The sequence below is a fragment of the Oncorhynchus clarkii genome, chromosome 15 (genome assembly GCF_045791955.1).
Source record: "Oncorhynchus clarkii lewisi isolate Uvic-CL-2024 chromosome 15, UVic_Ocla_1.0, whole genome shotgun sequence".
NCBI classification, from domain to species: domain Eukaryota; kingdom Metazoa; phylum Chordata; class Actinopteri; order Salmoniformes; family Salmonidae; genus Oncorhynchus; species Oncorhynchus clarkii.
The window spans coordinates 27,767,419-27,785,978 of record NC_092161.1 but is presented as its reverse complement, the minus strand read 5'-3'; the positions used below and the strand labels follow the sequence as shown (position 1 = coordinate 27,785,978).

General features: G+C 44.1%; 1 protein-coding gene across 2 annotated transcripts in view; it reads left to right on the top strand.

Moving 5' to 3' along the window:
• The window catches only part of LOC139367136 (protein disulfide-isomerase TMX3-like), a 62,012-nt gene that overhangs the window by 11,427 nt on the left and 32,025 nt on the right, over window positions 1-18,560 (top strand). For both annotated transcript variants that reach the window (XM_071105201.1, XM_071105202.1), the window contains exons 6-9: window positions 2,164-2,244; window positions 3,408-3,507; window positions 4,197-4,274; window positions 4,727-4,793. In XM_071105201.1, coding sequence (XP_070961302.1) covers window positions 2,164-2,244; window positions 3,408-3,507; window positions 4,197-4,274; window positions 4,727-4,793 — 326 coding nt within the window. The remainder of the gene's footprint in view (window positions 1-2,163; window positions 2,245-3,407; window positions 3,508-4,196; window positions 4,275-4,726; window positions 4,794-18,560) is intronic.

The following is an 18,560-nucleotide window of genomic DNA, read 5'->3' as shown; positions in this document are numbered from 1 at the left end:
TATGGCTGGTTATGACACCTACATGTGTCAAAACTCACATTTATTCAAATAATTTTTTGTTGTTGTAATGTATTATTTATTGTCAGGTTTTGTTCATCATATTTTGAATAACTTGTAGAAAATACACTTTATGACACTGTCAAGAAGCATCATAATAATATAAACCAGATAGGCCTATCACATGCATGTCCTTATATCAGTCCTCAGTCAAAAAGAGGGTGTCTTTTTTTCCCCTGCTCCTGTAAATTCTGCTCCTTCATTCATCCCAGTCGTCAGCAACAGAGAATTGGAATAGGTGCATGTGTGACAATTGTGTGTGAAATTACAATAATTTAATATGGTCAATTTCAAATATGGGCACTTTTGTGTAACAAATATACTGTTGACACGTAGGCTATGGTGTAATCTGGAATGTTATGCTTTATGGGGTAGGTTTTGTGGGTTTTAACACTCTTATGTAGGTGTCGTAACCAGCCATAAAATAACACAATAGAAGTCACGACAGGTCTAAATATGTGTCATGACAGTATGATGACAAGTTATGTCAGCTGTTATGAAATGTCTTGCCGTGTCATAATGTGTTATGATGCTGGGTGTCAAGTAAAGTGTTACCATAACATTGTAGTGACTCCACAATGACCTAAATTGATTTTTTTTAGGATAAAAATAAACTGGATGGAGCTAAGCACAGGCAAAATCCTAGAGGGAAACCTGCTTCAGTCTGCTTACACCAGAGGCTGGTAGAGGAATTCACCTTTTAGTAAGACAATAACCTAAATCCCAAAGCCAAATCTACACTGGAGTTGCTTACCAGGAAGACTGTGAATGTTCCTGAGTGGCCAAGTTACAGTTTTGACTTAAACCTGCTTGAAAATATAACGCTAAGACTTGAAAATTGCTAGAGCTTGAAGAAAAAAGGGATGGGCAAATATTGCACAATTTGAAGACCTTCCCAAGAAGACAGCTGTAATCAATGCCAAAGATGTTTCTAACATATTGACTCAGGGAGCTGAATATTTGCGCAAAGGTCATATTTTAGTGATACCATTTTATTCACACAGCGTTTTTTTATATATATTTTTTAGATTGTTGACAATTAAATACATTTTAATCCCACTTTAACACAAAATGTGAAGACATCTAAGGGGTCTGAACACTTTGGCAAGATGCTGTAAATCCCTGAGGAAGTAGAAGAACACAGTATAATCTTTTATTAATTTATTTGAGGCTTCTGTAGGACACTTAGGTTCTGTTTGAGCAAACATGATAACTCTGTTAGATGATCACAGTGGGGGCAATCATCACATTAAACCAAGCGAGTGATGAAATATTCTCAGGGGACTACACTAGGTAGCTTCCCCCCGGAGAGAAATATAGATACAGACCTGAGACTCCATCTCTCCCGGAGTTCATTAGAATAGATCCAAATAGCCTTGTGTACTGGCGTGTCCCTAGCAAACACTCCTGGATGTATTTGTCAGGTCTTTTGGGGTCTGATCCTGGTAGTGTTGTGGTTGATGTAACTCTATAATGAAAGAGAAGAGGGCCCTTGTTTTCTCTCCTGTACTGCTATTGGAAATTGGATGACGCTTATCCAAAACCCTGATCAAATAGAGAGATTCTGGGGCTGAACGTGTCAAGTATCTCTGAGTGGGAGTGCTGATCTTGGATCAGGTTTACCCCTGCCCATGTAATGTAATTAGTTGTGATCTAAAGGCAAACCTGATCTGAAATCAGCACTCCTACTCTGAGATGCTTGATACATACAGCCCTGACCTCTGGGTAAAGGGATCACTTTGACCCATGGACCTGCCTCTGGATTGGAATCACATTTTGGTTTGAGTCATTTTGGATTTGACTCACACTTGCTGGAGAAGTGTAATCTCTCTTAGCTTTGGTATTGTTATCATGCCTTTTCACAGCACTACAAAGAGCAACCCCAGAGTGGGTTGTCAGAATGCACACATACAAGCACTAGATACCGAGCATAACAATTAAAGGGCCAAATGAAAGGCTTTTATCTTGTTTTTCTCTCATGCAAATGCACCATTCTGTCCATTTCTCCTCACAAAAGGACTGGCATAAAGAAGGAAATTCACAGTCTTTTTCTTGGTGTTATTCAATCTCTTTCTCACCGCCACACTCACTCTCCTCCTTTCTCAGGCTAAAGGGTGATCTTGCCTATAATTACAAGGGGCCAAGGACAAAGGATGACATCGTAGAATTCGCCAACAGGGTAGCAGGGTAAGTCGTAGGACTCTTACCATATGCGCTGTTGCTTCAACATCTCTTATGGGTGATATAAATGAATACATAATCACTTATGTAAGTCTATATGAATAGATATGATCGGACAAAAATGACTATACATGCCCTGAATACTGTGGTCTTCTAAACAGGACATTATGCTGTATGGGCTACACATAGGACATTACGCTGTATGGGAACTCTATACAACAAATGTCTCCCCCTTAGAATGCAGTGAAGTTCCAGGGCGCAGTGGTCTAGGGCACTGCATCGCAGTGCTAGCTGTGCCACCAGAGACTCTGGGTTCGCGCCCAGGCTCTGTTGCAACCGGCCACGACCGGGAGGTCCATGGGGTGACGCACAATTGGCCTAGCGTCGTCCGGGTTAGGGAGGGTTTGGCCGGGTAGGGATATTCTTGTCTCATCGTGCACTAGCGACTCCTGTGGCGGGCCGGGTGCATAGCCTGCTAACCACCGTGCCTGGTGCACAGTGTTTCCTCCGACACATTGGTGCGGCTGGCTTCCGAGTTGGATGCGCGCTGTGTTAAGAAGCAGTGCGGCTTGGTTGGGTTGTGTTTCGGAGGACACATGGCTTTCAACCTTTGTCTCTCCCGACTCCCGTATGGGAGTTGTAGCGATGAGACAAGATAGTAACTACTAACAATTGGATGGGGAGAAAAAGGGTGTGACATTTTTTTTATTTTTTATATAAATGTAAAAAAGAATGCAGTGAATTTCCACCCTAGCCCTTTAAAGTCTCTTCAAATGCCAGTCAATAGCTTAGCCTGAGGGGATTCCTTTCTATCGGGAAAATCCAAACTAGACCCATGATGACTGATCAGTCGGAATGGTGGGTCAAAGACCTGGCTGGGTTTTCACCTCTGACTGCATGCTTCTGCGATGTTCACTAGATGGCACCAGAACCATACACATTAAACTAGAGTTCAACTAGAAAAGAAACATGGCCGTGTTCAGTAGGCAGTCCGTAGAAATAAATAAATTAGTGTTCTAATATGAGATGTTCAGCTTAGTTCCTCTCTGTTTCACTTTGTTTGTAAACGTTTTCTCAACTCAAGGCAATTTTAACTAATGGCAAACACATTATCTTATAATCCAAACTATAGTGTTTCTGTTTGTGTGCTTGTCTTCTGTCCTCTTCAGGCCAGCAGTCCGAGCACTTCCAAGCAAGCAGATGTTTGACCATATGATGAAGAGACATGACGTGCTCTTTGTATACTTCGGCGGGGAGTCTCCACTCAAGGTAGGGGCTCTGGAAGTTTCTCTGGTCCAGACAGAGCATAACCTCCAAGTGTGGAGTGAGAGTGTTAACAATATGTAGCAATATAATATGTGCAAAGTTGTTTTGACCCAATACCTTCAGACATTTTGAGTGAAAAATATAAAAATCAACAAACATTTATGTTAAGTAATTCGGTGCATGAAATCATAGTAGGATTCATATTCTCCCAGTGTGATCATGGGAATTTGTTAACGATACATTTATTCCAGTCAGTTCAAGTAGGTTATTTGCCATTCAGAGGTGTAAAAAGAAATTGGAATTCTTGGTTGGAGCTCTCACAGAGTACACATTATATAGTAAGACGATCCATACTACATTGGCGTATTGGTTAGCTACCATCCTGATTTAACTGTGCTTTCTGAGTAATTCGATATGCATTCCCCCCCATATGTTTATCACTTCTCTGTGGGTCTGAAATGTTATCTTAACATCCAATCAATGCCACTGAAAGCTGTCATGGCATTTAGCTAGAATTTATTGATTGGATCATAAAGCTCCTGCCCACACCGCTGCTGCCAAGCGCTCTGAGTGAGGAAAGGCCCATTTATACAACGTGCTAGACGACCTTGATAAATGTCCCAAACCAAGTTAACACAGAGGGCAATTCTCAGGGAAGAAGAAGCTTGCAACTTGTGTTTTCTCGTTTGCAGGAGAAGTATATCGACATGGCTGCGGAGCTGATTGTGTATACGTACTTCTTCTCTGCGTCTGAAGACGTCTTACCAGAGGTAACGGCCTTGAGAATGTGGCATGTTCCCTGGCTCTTCAGCTAGGTTGTTTCCCCACATAACATTTCAGAGAGGAGAACTTATCAACGGTGCGTTTGAAAGTTTCATTCTCATCACTTTTCTAATGAGGGATTTCTTGTGATTTAGATAATTGTTTTAGTCGTATAGCTAGCTAGTCGAACACAAGGCAGCACTCACAAGTGAAAGTCCAGGAGTGCTGCTGTGACATTCTCCATGCAGTATGATATGGTAAATGCCATAGGGACAGTGAAGCCTGTGAGCATGCTGCTTTTGCAGGTTTATTTGGCATGAGGTCCACAGTTTGCTAGGATGGCTTGCCGCCAATAGGACTGCTGTCTCGTATGGTTCAGGTGCCCATAAATTAAGAAAGTAAGGGATGATTTATGGAATTCGCTTTGAATTATGTGTTTTTATGTGTTTTCACCATCCAGTCAGTGACTTTGCCAGAGCTTCCATCGGTCGTAGTCTTCAAGGACGGGGCCTACTTTACCTATGATGGTAAGTATCTGGTCGGGGCTACAGGGCTGGGGTGGTGGGTGATACGCTTGAGTAATATTTTGTTTGCGCTTTCCAAATAGTTTTCTAATTTTCTGTTTTAACTGCCTATGGCTTGTCATAAAATGTTCTCTTGGAGTAACTATGTGTGATATCGGCCTTTGAGGACCATATTTTCCCTAGAAAGGAGGTCAGTCTAATTTGGGCAAGGCAAGGGTGCCATTTTCTCCTTTGTTCCCCCCCTCTCCTCCTCCTCTCCTCCCCCTCTACTAGCCTTGTTTGCTCAGGCTTTGTTTCTCCAGTCTTAAACCAGAGTGTCTGTTCTTTCATCTTTCATCCGGCTTCACCACACTGCCTTTTAAAGTGGTGACTCCTCCATTATAAAGCGGTTCGGCTCTTCCCACTATCGCCTCTGTGGTCAGGCCAGTGATGTCGTGGTGGTGGCTTTCTCTGGGCAGACACAGAGCAGGCAAAGGAACAGGGAAGGGGGAGGGATGGATGGATGGCTGGATGGTGGATATAACTGAGTGGGCGTGGGATGGTGGGAGACCACAGTGCAGTCCAGAGGAACCAGGGTGGGCTGGGCTTCCATCTGGGACTGACTGACTGACTCGGCCATGTCTGAGTCAGAGCTGCCCAGTAAAGTCAAGTCGGAAAGAATGATATGCTATAGCCACCAATACAGTTCAGAGCCCCCTCAGCGTATGAGCACCAGCTCGCCACATTCTTGCATCACTTCCTCTATACCGCCACCGAGCGTTTCGGGAGGGAGGCGAAAACGGAAGAGCAGCGCGTCCAGGCACAGGCCGACAACAAAGGGGCCCCAATAGTGTATGTTGGGGAGGTTAGGCGCTCTGTGAAGGGCCCGCAGAACAAAATCCATCCCCTGGTTTGGCTCTGGTCCAGCCTGGCACTGGATGTCTGTCTGTTCCACCTGGCTGTTCCAAAATGGGTGCTTCCGGCACCAGAAGTCCAGCAGGAGGCGGTCTCCACAGCGGACGGTCACCACGAAAATACCACTCTCCAGCGAGTCCTCTAGGACCCTGATAACGAGGATGTTCTGTATGGCTTGCATCGCCATGGTTACTGCCGGAGATAAGCTAGGGAAATCAGAGCCGGAGCAACAAGATATGACAGATGATTGGCTTTTTTCTGAACATGCAGCTTGGTTATCTCACTCCACTGGAAAACATAAGTGGTTCTGGGATAGATAACATATTTTTATTACTTAAGTTTAAAAAATATATATATTTTACATTCTACACTTCATCTTTAGACATTTGGAAACAGAGGGGGTAGACAGGCAAGTGGGAGAACAGTAGAATCCCGGTCTCCAGTGGGGAACTGTTACTCTGCACAATGAAAAGGATTTTGAAGGCTGTTACTTCAAGATCAACAGTAGCACATAATGCAACAGTAAAATTGGAATGGTAAAATCTCATTTTGATTGGTAAACACATCTCATAGTGCTTCTAAGAGAAATGCTCTAGTCGGTATAATGACCTAAAAGCCTTTCCAATAATACCTTGTATTTAGTCGGTGTGATGCATATTTTACCTGAATCCTCCTCAGCATGGTCCCTGGTTTGGGAGTCCTGCCATTGGTGCTCTGCTCTGGGCTGTGCTCTGCCTAATAGGCGAGTTCCTCTAATGTAGCAGAGCAGCCACTGAAATTATGTTCACATTCTCTCTGGTGCTCTATGACACATTTTTACTGCATGTGTTGGGCTACTTCCCAAATGGCACCCTATTATCTATGTAGTGCATAGGGCTCTGGTCAAAACTAGTGCACTATATAGGGAATAGGGTATATTTTGGGACATACACACAATATCTCCCCTCCACCACATATGCAAGATACTATCATCGCCAGACGGTCAGAATTTGCATTGAACATAGGGACATTTACAACTACATGCAATCAGCTCATTCAAATATGAGACTAGTACGTCACCATTTACTGTATATTCTAGTTGTGTTATGAATAGCTGTGGGGTTTAGCTTGGACACGTATATTGGCTTGCTTTTGTGATAATTCCAGTGTCTATTTGTACATGTATAGTGTTTTGTGTTAATTCCTGTTTGTACACTCATTGCCAGAATTTGAAATGGTCAACAACAGAACACCCCTTCAGTATTCCCACACCTCAGTTTTAGTGTTGTCCAAATACGGCAGCCCCACTTTGTGTAAACACTATTTGACGTAATGCCATAAAGCTCGGATCGGCTTGCTGCACAGAACAAACAACCTAGCAGTCCATTTTGGAGCATGAACGCTCCCACAGAATACAAGTAATAATAATTATTTTCATTTTACAGAATAATCTGTGCATAAAATAAAAATGGGAAAAAATTGACACTAGACATGGCAACTGACACAAAATACACAGCTGGCGCTACAATGACACCAAGGAGCACAGCTATCGTCAAAGCCTTCCTAAAAAGAAAGGTCCCCCAAGGAGCAGAGCTTGGTCCTGGGGGCTTGGCAGGCTATCACTTGACCCGAGGGTGGGGTTAATGGCGGAGAACAGTTTGTTAAGATAAGGAGGGGCATTGCCATAAATACACAGGACAGTCAGCAGGAGGGTTTTAATTTCAATCTGAAATGAGACTGGGAGCCAGTGCAGAGATGCCAGTATGGGGGTGATGTGATGGTGTTTCTGCACTCTCATCAGGATCCTGGCAGTGTTGTTCTGGATGTTTTGGAGCTTCTGGAGACTCCCGCCAGGGATCCCGATGAGTGCGTTGCAATAGTCCAGCCTTGAAGAGATAAAGGCATGGTTGAGCTTCTCTGCATCAGACTGTGTGTGGGTGGGATGGAGTTTGGCAATGTTCTTGAGGTGATAGAATTAGGCTTTACACAGTTGTTTGATGTGGTTGTCAAAGGTCAGTGAGGAATCAAGCTTTACACACAGATTGGAGGTGTGTTATTGGCGAGTTACCTGGTAGGGATTGCTGTTCAGTTGCTTCATCCATCCCTTTATCTCAAAGCAGGTGTTCAGGCGGCACATGCATCATAGGGACTTGGGGCAGTTTTTACTGACAGCTGGGCAGTGGTGTAAATAACTTTAAAGTAAAAATATTTTAAAGTGCTACTGAAATATTTTTCTTCTTTAAAAAAAATCTGTACTTTACTATTTTTTGACAACTTTTACTTTTACTCCACAACATTTCTAAAGAAAATAATATACTTTTTACTTGACACCCAAAAGTACTTGTTTCATTTTTAATGCTTAGCAGGACAAGAAAATGGCCCCATTCACGCACTTAAGAGAACATCCCAGTTCATTATGTCTTGAGTGTTGGAGTGTGACCGTGGCTATCCGTAAATTCTAAAAGCACGAAAATCTTTCCATCTGGTTTGCTTAATATAAGGAATTTGAAATTATTTTATACTTTTACTTTTGATACTTAAGTATATTTAAAATTAAAGACTTTTACTCAAGTAGTATTTTACTGGGTGACTTATCTTTACTTTTATGCAACTATGAGAATTAGGTACTTTTTCCACCACTGCAGCTGGGTGTCATCAGCATAGCAGTGGAATGAGATTCCATGCAGGGTAATGAAACGACCGAGGGGGATTGGTCCAAGAACCGATCCTTGTGGGACACTGCACAGTTGGTGTGGTGGGTCCGGGACCTGGACCCACCTAGCGACACATACTCAATCCTGTCTGGGTGGAACTAGCTCAGAGCTGGTGGTCCAGATATTCCGATGGTGTCCCGGAGTCATTCCAGGAGGGTGGGGTGGTCGACCGCGCCAAACGCTGCTCTCAAGTCCAGGAGGATCAGGAGACGCGGAGTGCCTGCATCAGCTGCCATCAGCAGGTTGTTGGTGACCCTGAGTAGGGCTGTTTCAGTACTGTGGTGTTGGCTGGAAACCTGACTGGAACTTCTCAAACAGGATATTCTGATTGAGATGGTCCTGGAGCTGTACAGACACCACTTTTTCCAACACCTTGGAGAGAAAGGGGAGGTTGGGTATTGGCCTGTAATTGGTTAGCACTTCTGGGTCTAGGGTGGGCTTCTTCAGAAGACCGCTGATGACCGTGGTCTTAAATGCAGGTGGGACACTGCCAGATTGGAGGGAGTGGTTAACAATCTGGGTTATCAGTGCAGGGATGCATGGTTTGAGCAGGGCTTTTGGAATAGGATCCAAAGTACAGGAGTAGGTTTTCATTAATACCTCCCTGGGTCAATGAAACAGGAGAGGGGCTGAGGTGGCGTTCGTGGAGGCTCGAGGGAGGGAGGAGACGGAGTAGTAGAGCAGGAGATGAAAGATTTGATGTTGCTAACCTTTGTTTAAAAAAAAAAGAGCTGTTACACTGCTCTTCTGCTGTCTCCATCTGGGACTGGGTTTTCAAAAGATGGTTTATGGTGGGAAACCGGTGCTTTGAGTTTCCAGGATTTTTATTGATGAGGTTGGAGTAGAATGTTGACCGCCCCTCTTTCATGGCCTTGGAATAGGCTGTATGGTGCTCTTGAAAGGCCCATTTGTGGACAATAAAGTCTGAGTTTCTGAGATGCCGTTCCATGATGCGACCAGTGGATTTAGTTTTTCTCAGTTCTGGAGTAAACCAGGGAGCTAAGCGAGCGAATGCGATGTCTAATATTTTTATGGAGGTCAAGCACACTGCTCAGGGGTTGGTTGTAAACCTCCACAGTTTCATTCACTGACGAAAAAGCTGGAGGAGACAGGTTCAAGATGTCCTCTGACAAGCTGGCTGGGTCGATGTTTTTCCAGTTCTGGAAACACATGCTTGGACTTGGTTAAAGGGGAAGGGATGTCAAGTCCAGTGCGACAACCTTGTGGTCAGACACACTAAGGTCATATACCTGCATGTCGTTGATTGGGGCAGAGTCCGTGATGACCAGGTCAAGTGTCCCCACAGGTGTGCGTGGTGGCATCAACAAGTAGCTTCAGGTCAACTCAGAAACTCAGCAGTAGTGACATGAGGGAGAGTCAACGTGGATATTGAAGTCTCCTAGAATCACAATGTTGGCTGAGGTGGAGTAGAGCGTTTGGATTTTACAGCGAGACATACAAAAGAGCACAGTTCAGGCAGGTGGGACCTTTTCAGTTCAACTTGGCATATGATGGCCATGCCAGTGCTGAGGAAGGTGGGCATGCCTTATTTATGGCTGAGTAGACCCCAGGCTGATGCCAGGTTTCAGTTAGGCACATGTCAAGCTCCTTGTCTACTATGTGGTTGTGCAGCAGGAGGGATTTATTAGTGAGAGACTAGACAATAAATAGTTCCATTCTGATAGGCAAGGGAGCTGTAGATGGAACAGGAGCTGCATGAAGTGTCTGAAGAGGTACTGAAATCCACTCTGCGTTTTCAGATTTGCCTTGTGGGTCTCGCGGTGTTTCAAACTGCCTGAGGAGCAGCCTGCAGAGACGTGGCCAGTGTCTTTAGTCATCCATCTCCGGTGGGCATGTTGTACTGCACTCACTGGGAGTGCACACACAACACTTTAGTTTGAGTAATAGTTTCCTAACCCCTTCTGTGTAGTGAATGAGGGTTGCTGCCGTTTCTGAGTCTTTGTTCCAGCCTGAAAGAAAATTAGATGATGCTCTTTGAAGATTTGGGCTGGTTTTCGAATCCCAACAATTAGCTAGTTGATTAAAGGAGTTGATAAAAATAAACTAACTTGTTGGTAAAAATAAATGTGTTCAATACTTTATTATCTATAAAAAAATAAAATATATTAAAAACAATGCACATAATATGAACAAATAAAACAAATCTTTACGGATACATTAGCAGGAGTAAACTACACAGGCTGCCATTAGGCGCCATGGCAACCAAAAAGTACAGGGGTTCATCCATTTTTAACCTCCTAAGTGCTCCGATTTGGAAGTTTGACAAAGTTCTACCCAACTTTGATAATGTTACAGCCTGTATATACTGTACAGGAGAAGTGTTTTGACTCCTAGAGATGGAGTTTTTAATCTTACATAGAGTCTGTGTTCAGTGAAAGATAATGGGCTGCATGCTAGACTTGAACATGGTTATAATGAAGACCGAAATAGACGCTAGACAGTAGGGTTACTAGTTTGTTCTTCTCTCTGTCTCTCTGTCTCCAGCCTTTTGACATCTTTTTTTCCTTTCCCCTTGTTAAAGCTGAGCTCATATATTGCATACTGTTAATGAGATCATATCAACAATGTCTCGCTTGGCTGTACATGGAACATTTCAGCAGTTTTATGCTTATGTGGTGCGGTTTATGGTATTACAGCCTGGAAGCCCTGCATAAAGGCAAGATTCGTTTGCAAATGTTTCAGTGGGAGTACGTCAGTGAGGTGCGACGAATGAATGGGTTTATATGAATGTGTTGGCTAGATAACCTGCTCTTAAGGACGACAGAACTTTGGTAATGATCAAATCAAAGTTTATTTGTCACGTGCGCCGAATACAACAGGTAGACCTTACAGTGAAATGCTTACTTACAGTCTCTAACCAATGGTGCGGGGGGAAAAAGTGTGTGTGTGTGTGTGTGTGTGTGTGGGTAAGTACAGAAATAAAACAATAGTAAAAAGACATTTGAAAAAAGAGTAGCAAGGCTATATACAGACACCTGTTAGTCAGGCTTATTGATGTAGTATGTAGGTATCGTTAAAGTGACTATGCATATATGATGAACAGAGAGTAGCAGAAGCGTGAAAAGAGGGGTTGGCGGGTGGTGGGACACAATGCAGATAGCCCGGTTAGCCACTGTGCGGGAGCACTGGTTGGTCGGGCCAATTTAGGTAGTATGTACATGAATATATAGTTAAAGTGACTATGCATATAAGATAAACAGAGAGTAGCAGCAGCGTAAAAGAGGGGTTGGGGGTGGGGGTGGCACACAATACAAATAGTCCGGGTAACCATTTGGTTACCTGCTCAGGAATAGGCTTTGTCGTGCCCTTTTCACGACTGTCTTGGTGTGTTTTGGACCATTCTAGTTTGTTGTTGATGTGGACGCCAAGGAATTTGAAGCTCTCAACCTGCTCCACTACAGCCCCATCGATGAGAATGGGGACGTGCTCGGTGCTCCTTTTCCTGTAGTCCACAATCATCTCCTTAGTCTTGGTTACGTTGAGGGATAGGTTGTTATTCTGGCACCACCCGGCCAGATCTCTGACATTCTCCCTATAGGCTGTCTTGTCGGTGATCAGGCCTACCCCTGTTGTATCGTCAGCAAACTTAATGATGGTGTTGGTGTCGTGCCTGGCCATGCAGTCGTGGGTGAACAGGGAGTACAGGAGGGGACTGAGCACGCACCCCTGGGGAGCTCCAGTGTTGAGGATCAGCGTGGCAGATGTGTTACTACCTACCCTCACCACCTGGGGGCGGCTTGTCAGGAAGTCCAGGATCCAGTTGCAGAGGGAGGTGTTTAGTTCCAGGATCCTTAGCTTGGTGATGAGCTTTGAGGAGACTATGGTGTTGAACACTGAGCTGTAGCCAATGAACAGCATTCTCACATAGGTGTTCCTTTTATCCAGGTGTGAAAGGGCAGTGTGGAGTGCAATAGAGATATCATCATCTGTGGATCTGTTTGTGCGGTATGCAAATTGGATTGGGTCTAAGGTTTCTGGGATAATGGTGTTGATGTGAGCCATGACCAGCCTTTCAAAGCACTTCATGACTATGGACGTGAGTGCTACGGGTCTGTAGTCATTTAGGCAGGTTACCTTTGTGTTCTTGGGCACAGGGACCATGGTGGTCTGCTTGAAGCATGTTGGTATTACAGACTCAATCAGGGACATGTTGAAAATGTCGGTGAAGACACCTGTCAGTTGGTCAGCACATGCCCGGAGCACACGTCCTGGTAATCTGTCTGGCCCCGCAGCCTTGTGTATGTTGACCTGTTTAAAGGTCTTACTCACGTCGGCTACGGAGAGCGTGATCACACAGTCATCCGGAACAGCTGATGCTCTCATGCATGCCTCAGTGTTGCTTGCCTCGAAGTGATTTAGCTCGTCTGGTAGGCTCGTGTCACTGGTCAGCTCGCGGCTGTGCTTCCCTTTGTAGTCTGTAATAGTTTGCAAGCCCTGCCACATCCGTCGAGCGTCGGAGCCGGTGTAGTATGATTCAATCTTAGCCCTGTATTGACGCTTTGCCTGTTTGATGGTTCGTCCCAGGGCATAGCGTGATTTCTTGTAAGCTTCCGGGCTAGAGTCCCGCACCTTGAAAGCAGCGGCTCTACCCTTTAGCTCACTGCAAATGTTGACTGTAATCCATGGCTTCTGGTTGGGGTATGTACGTACAGTCACTGTGGGGACGATGTCTTCAATGCACTTATTGATAAAGCCAGTGACTGATGTGGTGTATTCCTCAATGTCATCAGAAGAATCCCGGAACATGTTCCAGTCTGTGATAGCAAAGCAGTCCTGTAGTTTAGCATCTGCTTCATCTGACCATTTTTTTATAGACCGAGTCACTGATGCTTACTGCTTTAATTTTTGCTTGTAAGCAGGAATCAGGAGGATAGAGTTGTGGTCGGATTTACCAAATGGAGGGTGAGGGAGAGCTTTGTACGCGTCTCTGTGTGTGGGGTACAGGTGATCTAGAATTTATTTCCCTCTGGTGGCACATTTAACATGTTGATAGAGATTTGGTAGAACTGATTTAAGTTTCCCTACATTAAAGTCTCCGGCCACTAGGAAGCGCCGCCTCTGGGTGAGTGGTTTCCTGTTTGCTTATTTCCTTATACAGCTGACTGAGTGCGGTCTTAGTGCCAGCATCTGTCTGTGGTGGTAAATAAACAGCCACGAAAAGTATAGCTGAGAACTCTCTAGGCAAGTAGTGTGGCCTGCAGTTTATCACAATATACTCTACTTCAGGCGAGCAAAATCTATAGACTTCCTTAGATTTCGTGCACCAGCTGTTGTTTATAAATATGCACAGACCGCCCCCCTTCTCGTCTTACCGGAGTGTGCTGTTCTATCCTGCCGGTGCAGCGTTGTATCCCGCTAGCTGAATATCCATGTCGTCATTCAGCCACAATTCCGTGAAGCATAGGATATTACAGTTTTTGATGTCCATTTGGTAGGATATTTGTGATCTTACCTCGTCTAGTTTATTGTCTAATGATTGCACGTTGGCAAGTAATATTGACGGTAACGGCAGCTTTCCTAGTTGTCTTCTCCGGGTCCGGACGAGGCATCCGGCTCTTTGTCCATCTGCGTCGCTTCTATTTGCGAATAATTGGGATGTCTGCCCTGTGGGGTGTTTGGAGAATATCGTGTGAGTCCTGCTTGTTGTTGTTGAAGAAATCTTTGAATAATCCGAGGTGAGTGATCGCTGTCCTGATATCCAGAAGCTCTTTTCTGCCATAAGATACAGTTGCAGAAACATTATGTACAAAATAATTTACAAATATCATGAAAAAACCCACATAATAGCACAATTGGTAAAAGGGAGGCCGTTCCCTCCAGCGCCATTTCTTTGTTGATTCCTTGTTCCCTCTATGGCAAGGAAGCATGCACTGCACACTGATACCAACATTTTACAAACAATACGATACCAGGCCACGTATCACGACACCAAGTAGTAACGTGATACCACGGTGGGGGGAAAATCAGTGGCCAAGCATCCTGTTCTCCCCCCCACCCCGGAATCTTGTTCACGTTACAACACATTGAATTTGACTTCATACTGTTCAGTGTATAATGGAATACTGCATAGAATGGCTGATTTGCTCATATTTGCTAAGGTCTTCCCGGAATATTAGCGGAGGCTAGTGAAGGGAGGATGGCTCATAGTAATGACTTGAACGGCGCAAATGGGAAGGCATCAAACGAATAGAAACCATGTGTTTGATGGAGCCCGTCCTCCCCTATTAAGGTTCCACCAACCTCCTGTGATATACATTCATAAGGACCTGCATGTCAGTAAGGGGAAAACACCTCATGGAACCTTCTTTACTCTTGTGCTTGCACAAAGGATAGTAACATCTCATCCTGTGTTCTTGGAATCTGATTCAGTTAACACAGACACACGCACACACACTCTCCCTCTCTTCCTCTCTCTGTCTCCCTCACTCTCATAAACACACACCACTCTTTCTCCCACAAACACACACTGCTCCCAACTTTTGAAACGTTAGGCACCACACTGAATTTAAGGAGCATCAGAAAGAAATAGATTGTTCTAGATAGTTTAGGCTTACATTAGCCCTGAATGAATCTTACCTTTTGAAGCAGACCCTTTTCCTTTCTTCCTGTGCCAATCAAATTTGCCTAAACCTACTGTCAAATTACCAGGTTGTTAGCTAGCTAGTTAACATTACTGAACAACATTGTTTGTTATCACACCAATATTTAGCGACTCGTGAATTAAAACGGCCCACGTTACGGTTGTGAAATGATATAAAAAGGCACCTGGGGTAATATGGGTATTGTTATGTTTTTTACAATTTAGGCTAGGAGACAGCCGTTTTCTTCGCTCTAAAGCTGCAAGTATGCCTGTCGCCAAGTGGTGCTCCATTTTCCCACTGACTCTGAGGCTGCATGACAGTGAACTTGCGAAATCCACTCAGACTGGTCTGTGCTCTTGGTTATAACAGGCAATTAAATTATACAATGTATCAACATTGTTCGCTTTGCACACTGCTCCAATGTAACAAATGTACAAATCTAACAACAGAAGACTGATCTGGGTCTGCATCCCCGCTCGACATCACGGCTAAATTATTTACAAAAAAAAACTGACGGAGGAATAGACCCGCGTGAAGAGAGGACGGAGAGAAGCAGGTGAGTTCAGGCACGCCATGCTTTGGCCGTGCAGCATTTATTGTGAAATGGCCACTGCAGAAGTCAGGATATTTATGCTTCGCCGTGCAGAGCTGTTTTTTTTTTATTTAACCTTTATTTAACTAGGCAAGTCGGTTAAGAACAAATTCTTATTTTACAATGACGGCCGACCCCGGCCAAACCCTCCCTTAACCCGGAAGACACTGAGTCATATGTGCGCCGCCATATGGCCTGTTGAGCATAGCTGTTGTCAAGGAAATTACTTTGTGTTATACAGGACCTCCTGCCCCCACCTACCATCAACCAATCAAAATTGGGAGGCGCACAGCGGTGCGGTACAGAGTAAAATTTGACCTCTGCATGCCTCCGGAGGCTCCACAATTGTGTCACACCCTCCATACTGACTACATTTTAGGATCAAGCATAAATTGGCTCTGAGGGGTCGGGCATGTAGGGGATGCGTCTGGCTGATTACAGCTGCCACGTGATAAGCGCTTATAAGTGAAGTGGATATTATTGGATCTGTGCATGCAAGAGACTAGTGACTTGCTTAAATTCAACTGAATTCATAAAACAAAATTGACTTTATAAACATTTTATAGCGGCGCCAACCGGTTCTTTAGATCGGTAGGGCTGAAAAACTTGGTAGTATCATATGAAAATCAAATTTTATTGGTCACATACACATATTTAGCAGATTTTATTGCGGGTGTAGCGAAATACTTATATTCTGAAATGTTGGTATCATAAGTATCATGGTGTTTTGGTACCGTGGTATTACCGTGGTACTGGTATACCGTACAACACTGCACACCATTTGCTGTCGTGTGCCCTGCTAGCACACGGTAACCATGCTCTCCTTTGCTGATGTTCATGCCAGATATCATTATCATCTGGTCTGTGGATGTTGCCAACATATCCCAACCCATCTTTTGGCTTGTTGTGCTCTCTCTTACTGTTTGAGTGACATAGCCCTGGTAGTCAGGCCCTTAACACGAGCCTCCTCTCCTTTTCAGTCTGCTTTGTCTCAGAGGGCCAATCCACCATTAACCTTCCTTTACCAGGCATATGTCACACCTGCATCTCACTTTCAAACTAAATACGCTGGCTTATCACCCTCCCTCGACCCCTCCTTATTTGTGAAACTCAGGCTGACAGGCTCGTGTTGGTGTATGTGGAGATTGCAGGGCTCGACCCAGGCAGAGACGAGCGCTAGGCGCGAGCTAATTTGTTTCAAGGTGAACGAGGCCCAGTCAGGCTGCTGGACTCAGCGTGATGCCTACCCTCTCTCCCTCTCTGTCTCCCCCACTGCTTCAGTAGGGAGGGAGAATAAACTTTCAAGCTGCCGCCTGCCCACCTGCTGTCTATAAAGGCCAAGCAGCTGTGGAGAGAACTTTCTGGAATGCCATTCTACCCACGTCTGACTCAGTGCTGTGAAGAACAACTTCTTGCTAAGACTACATATAACCTACTGTACAGTATGTAATGGCAAAGAGATGACTTACCGTTGCATACAGTATATGCAGCCAAAGCTTAGCTTTTGACTACGTGAGGAGAACTTGTATTAGCATTGTATGACCATGATGGTCCATAAGTTTATTACAGATATTATGGTTGGGGTGGTCAACTCATATCTACTATAGGAGGGAGTCCTACTAATAGCTTATTATAAATGTGTTCACACCTACAGGATAATTTTTATTCTTTAGCCAGCCGGTGTTACCCAACGAGGTCTTGTTAACTTAACATTTCATAATGGAATCTTGTACTTGACATGAATCATTTCATCCGGTGCCCGTGTGCTGCTTCTTTCTCTGGGAGAACAGTGTAGTCAAGCTTGGCTCTGCTTCCCCGCTGCTTACTGTCGCTAGTGGCAGATGGTGATACAGTATTTTCCGTTCAAACGCCTGTTCCACATGTCAAGGTAAAAAAAAAAAACTTGCAGCGTTGTTAGACATGTCATATTTCACAATAATGCCTTGTGATCTGGAGGACGGCCTTTTGTATCCTCCCAAAGGTCCAAATGTGTAGTCTGTACCCTTACCGAATATCATGGAGAGTAAAGATTTGAAAGACACATTACCAGGCAACTCCTTTTTTCTATATTTACAACTTAGGTCAGCTATGTTGGCCTAGGGACTCTTGGGAAACCCAACTACCGAACCATCCAATGATGGGATTTATAAATAAATTATCTGGGTTCCCGAAAGGACTGATCTCTATAATGTATAATCTACTTTTGGAAAGCTCATATTCTGAGCTAGCCATTAAAATATGATCCACAGATCTAAGTGAATCTGAACAGCACTTTAACTGGAACAGAATATGGAACATTTTTACCTTGGCATCCCGTAATCCGAACCATCAAACATTTAACCTTTGTTCACAGACTGTATTTAACACCAAGGAAACATTTTACAATGAAATTGGCTCCAACTCTTACCTGTTCACTGTGTCCCTTCACATCAGCTAAGCACATTTCTTCATATGATGTTGGAGTGCCCTTCAATTAAATGCTTCTGGGACAAAGTTAAAACATACATTTCAAAGTGCATGAATGTAAATATGACTGTGTTACTCAATGATGATGGGTCCTTGAATCTCTCAATCAATCAGAGAAGATTACTGCTGGCAGGCAGCACTGCCACAAAAAAAGATGTTGGCTCTTAGACGGCAATCACCTTCCTCCCAATTCGCCAGTGGATACAGTTACTATTAGACGTTACAACATTATAATTAACAACAGTGAGAATGATTGGTGTTAGTCAAGGAAAAATTGCAGCCTGCACAAATGCACTACCGGTCAAAAGTTTTAGAACATCCCCATTTTTCCAGTTTTTACTGAAATTTAAGCAGTTAAAGTCCAGTGAATAACCTGAAATGGTACAAAGGTAAGCGCAAAACACCAGTCTCAACGTCAACAGTGAAGAGGCGACTCCGGGATGTTGGCTTTCTAGGGTTCCTCTGTCCAGTGTCTGTTCTTTTGCCCATCTTAATCTTTTCTTTTCATTGGCCAGTCTGAGAT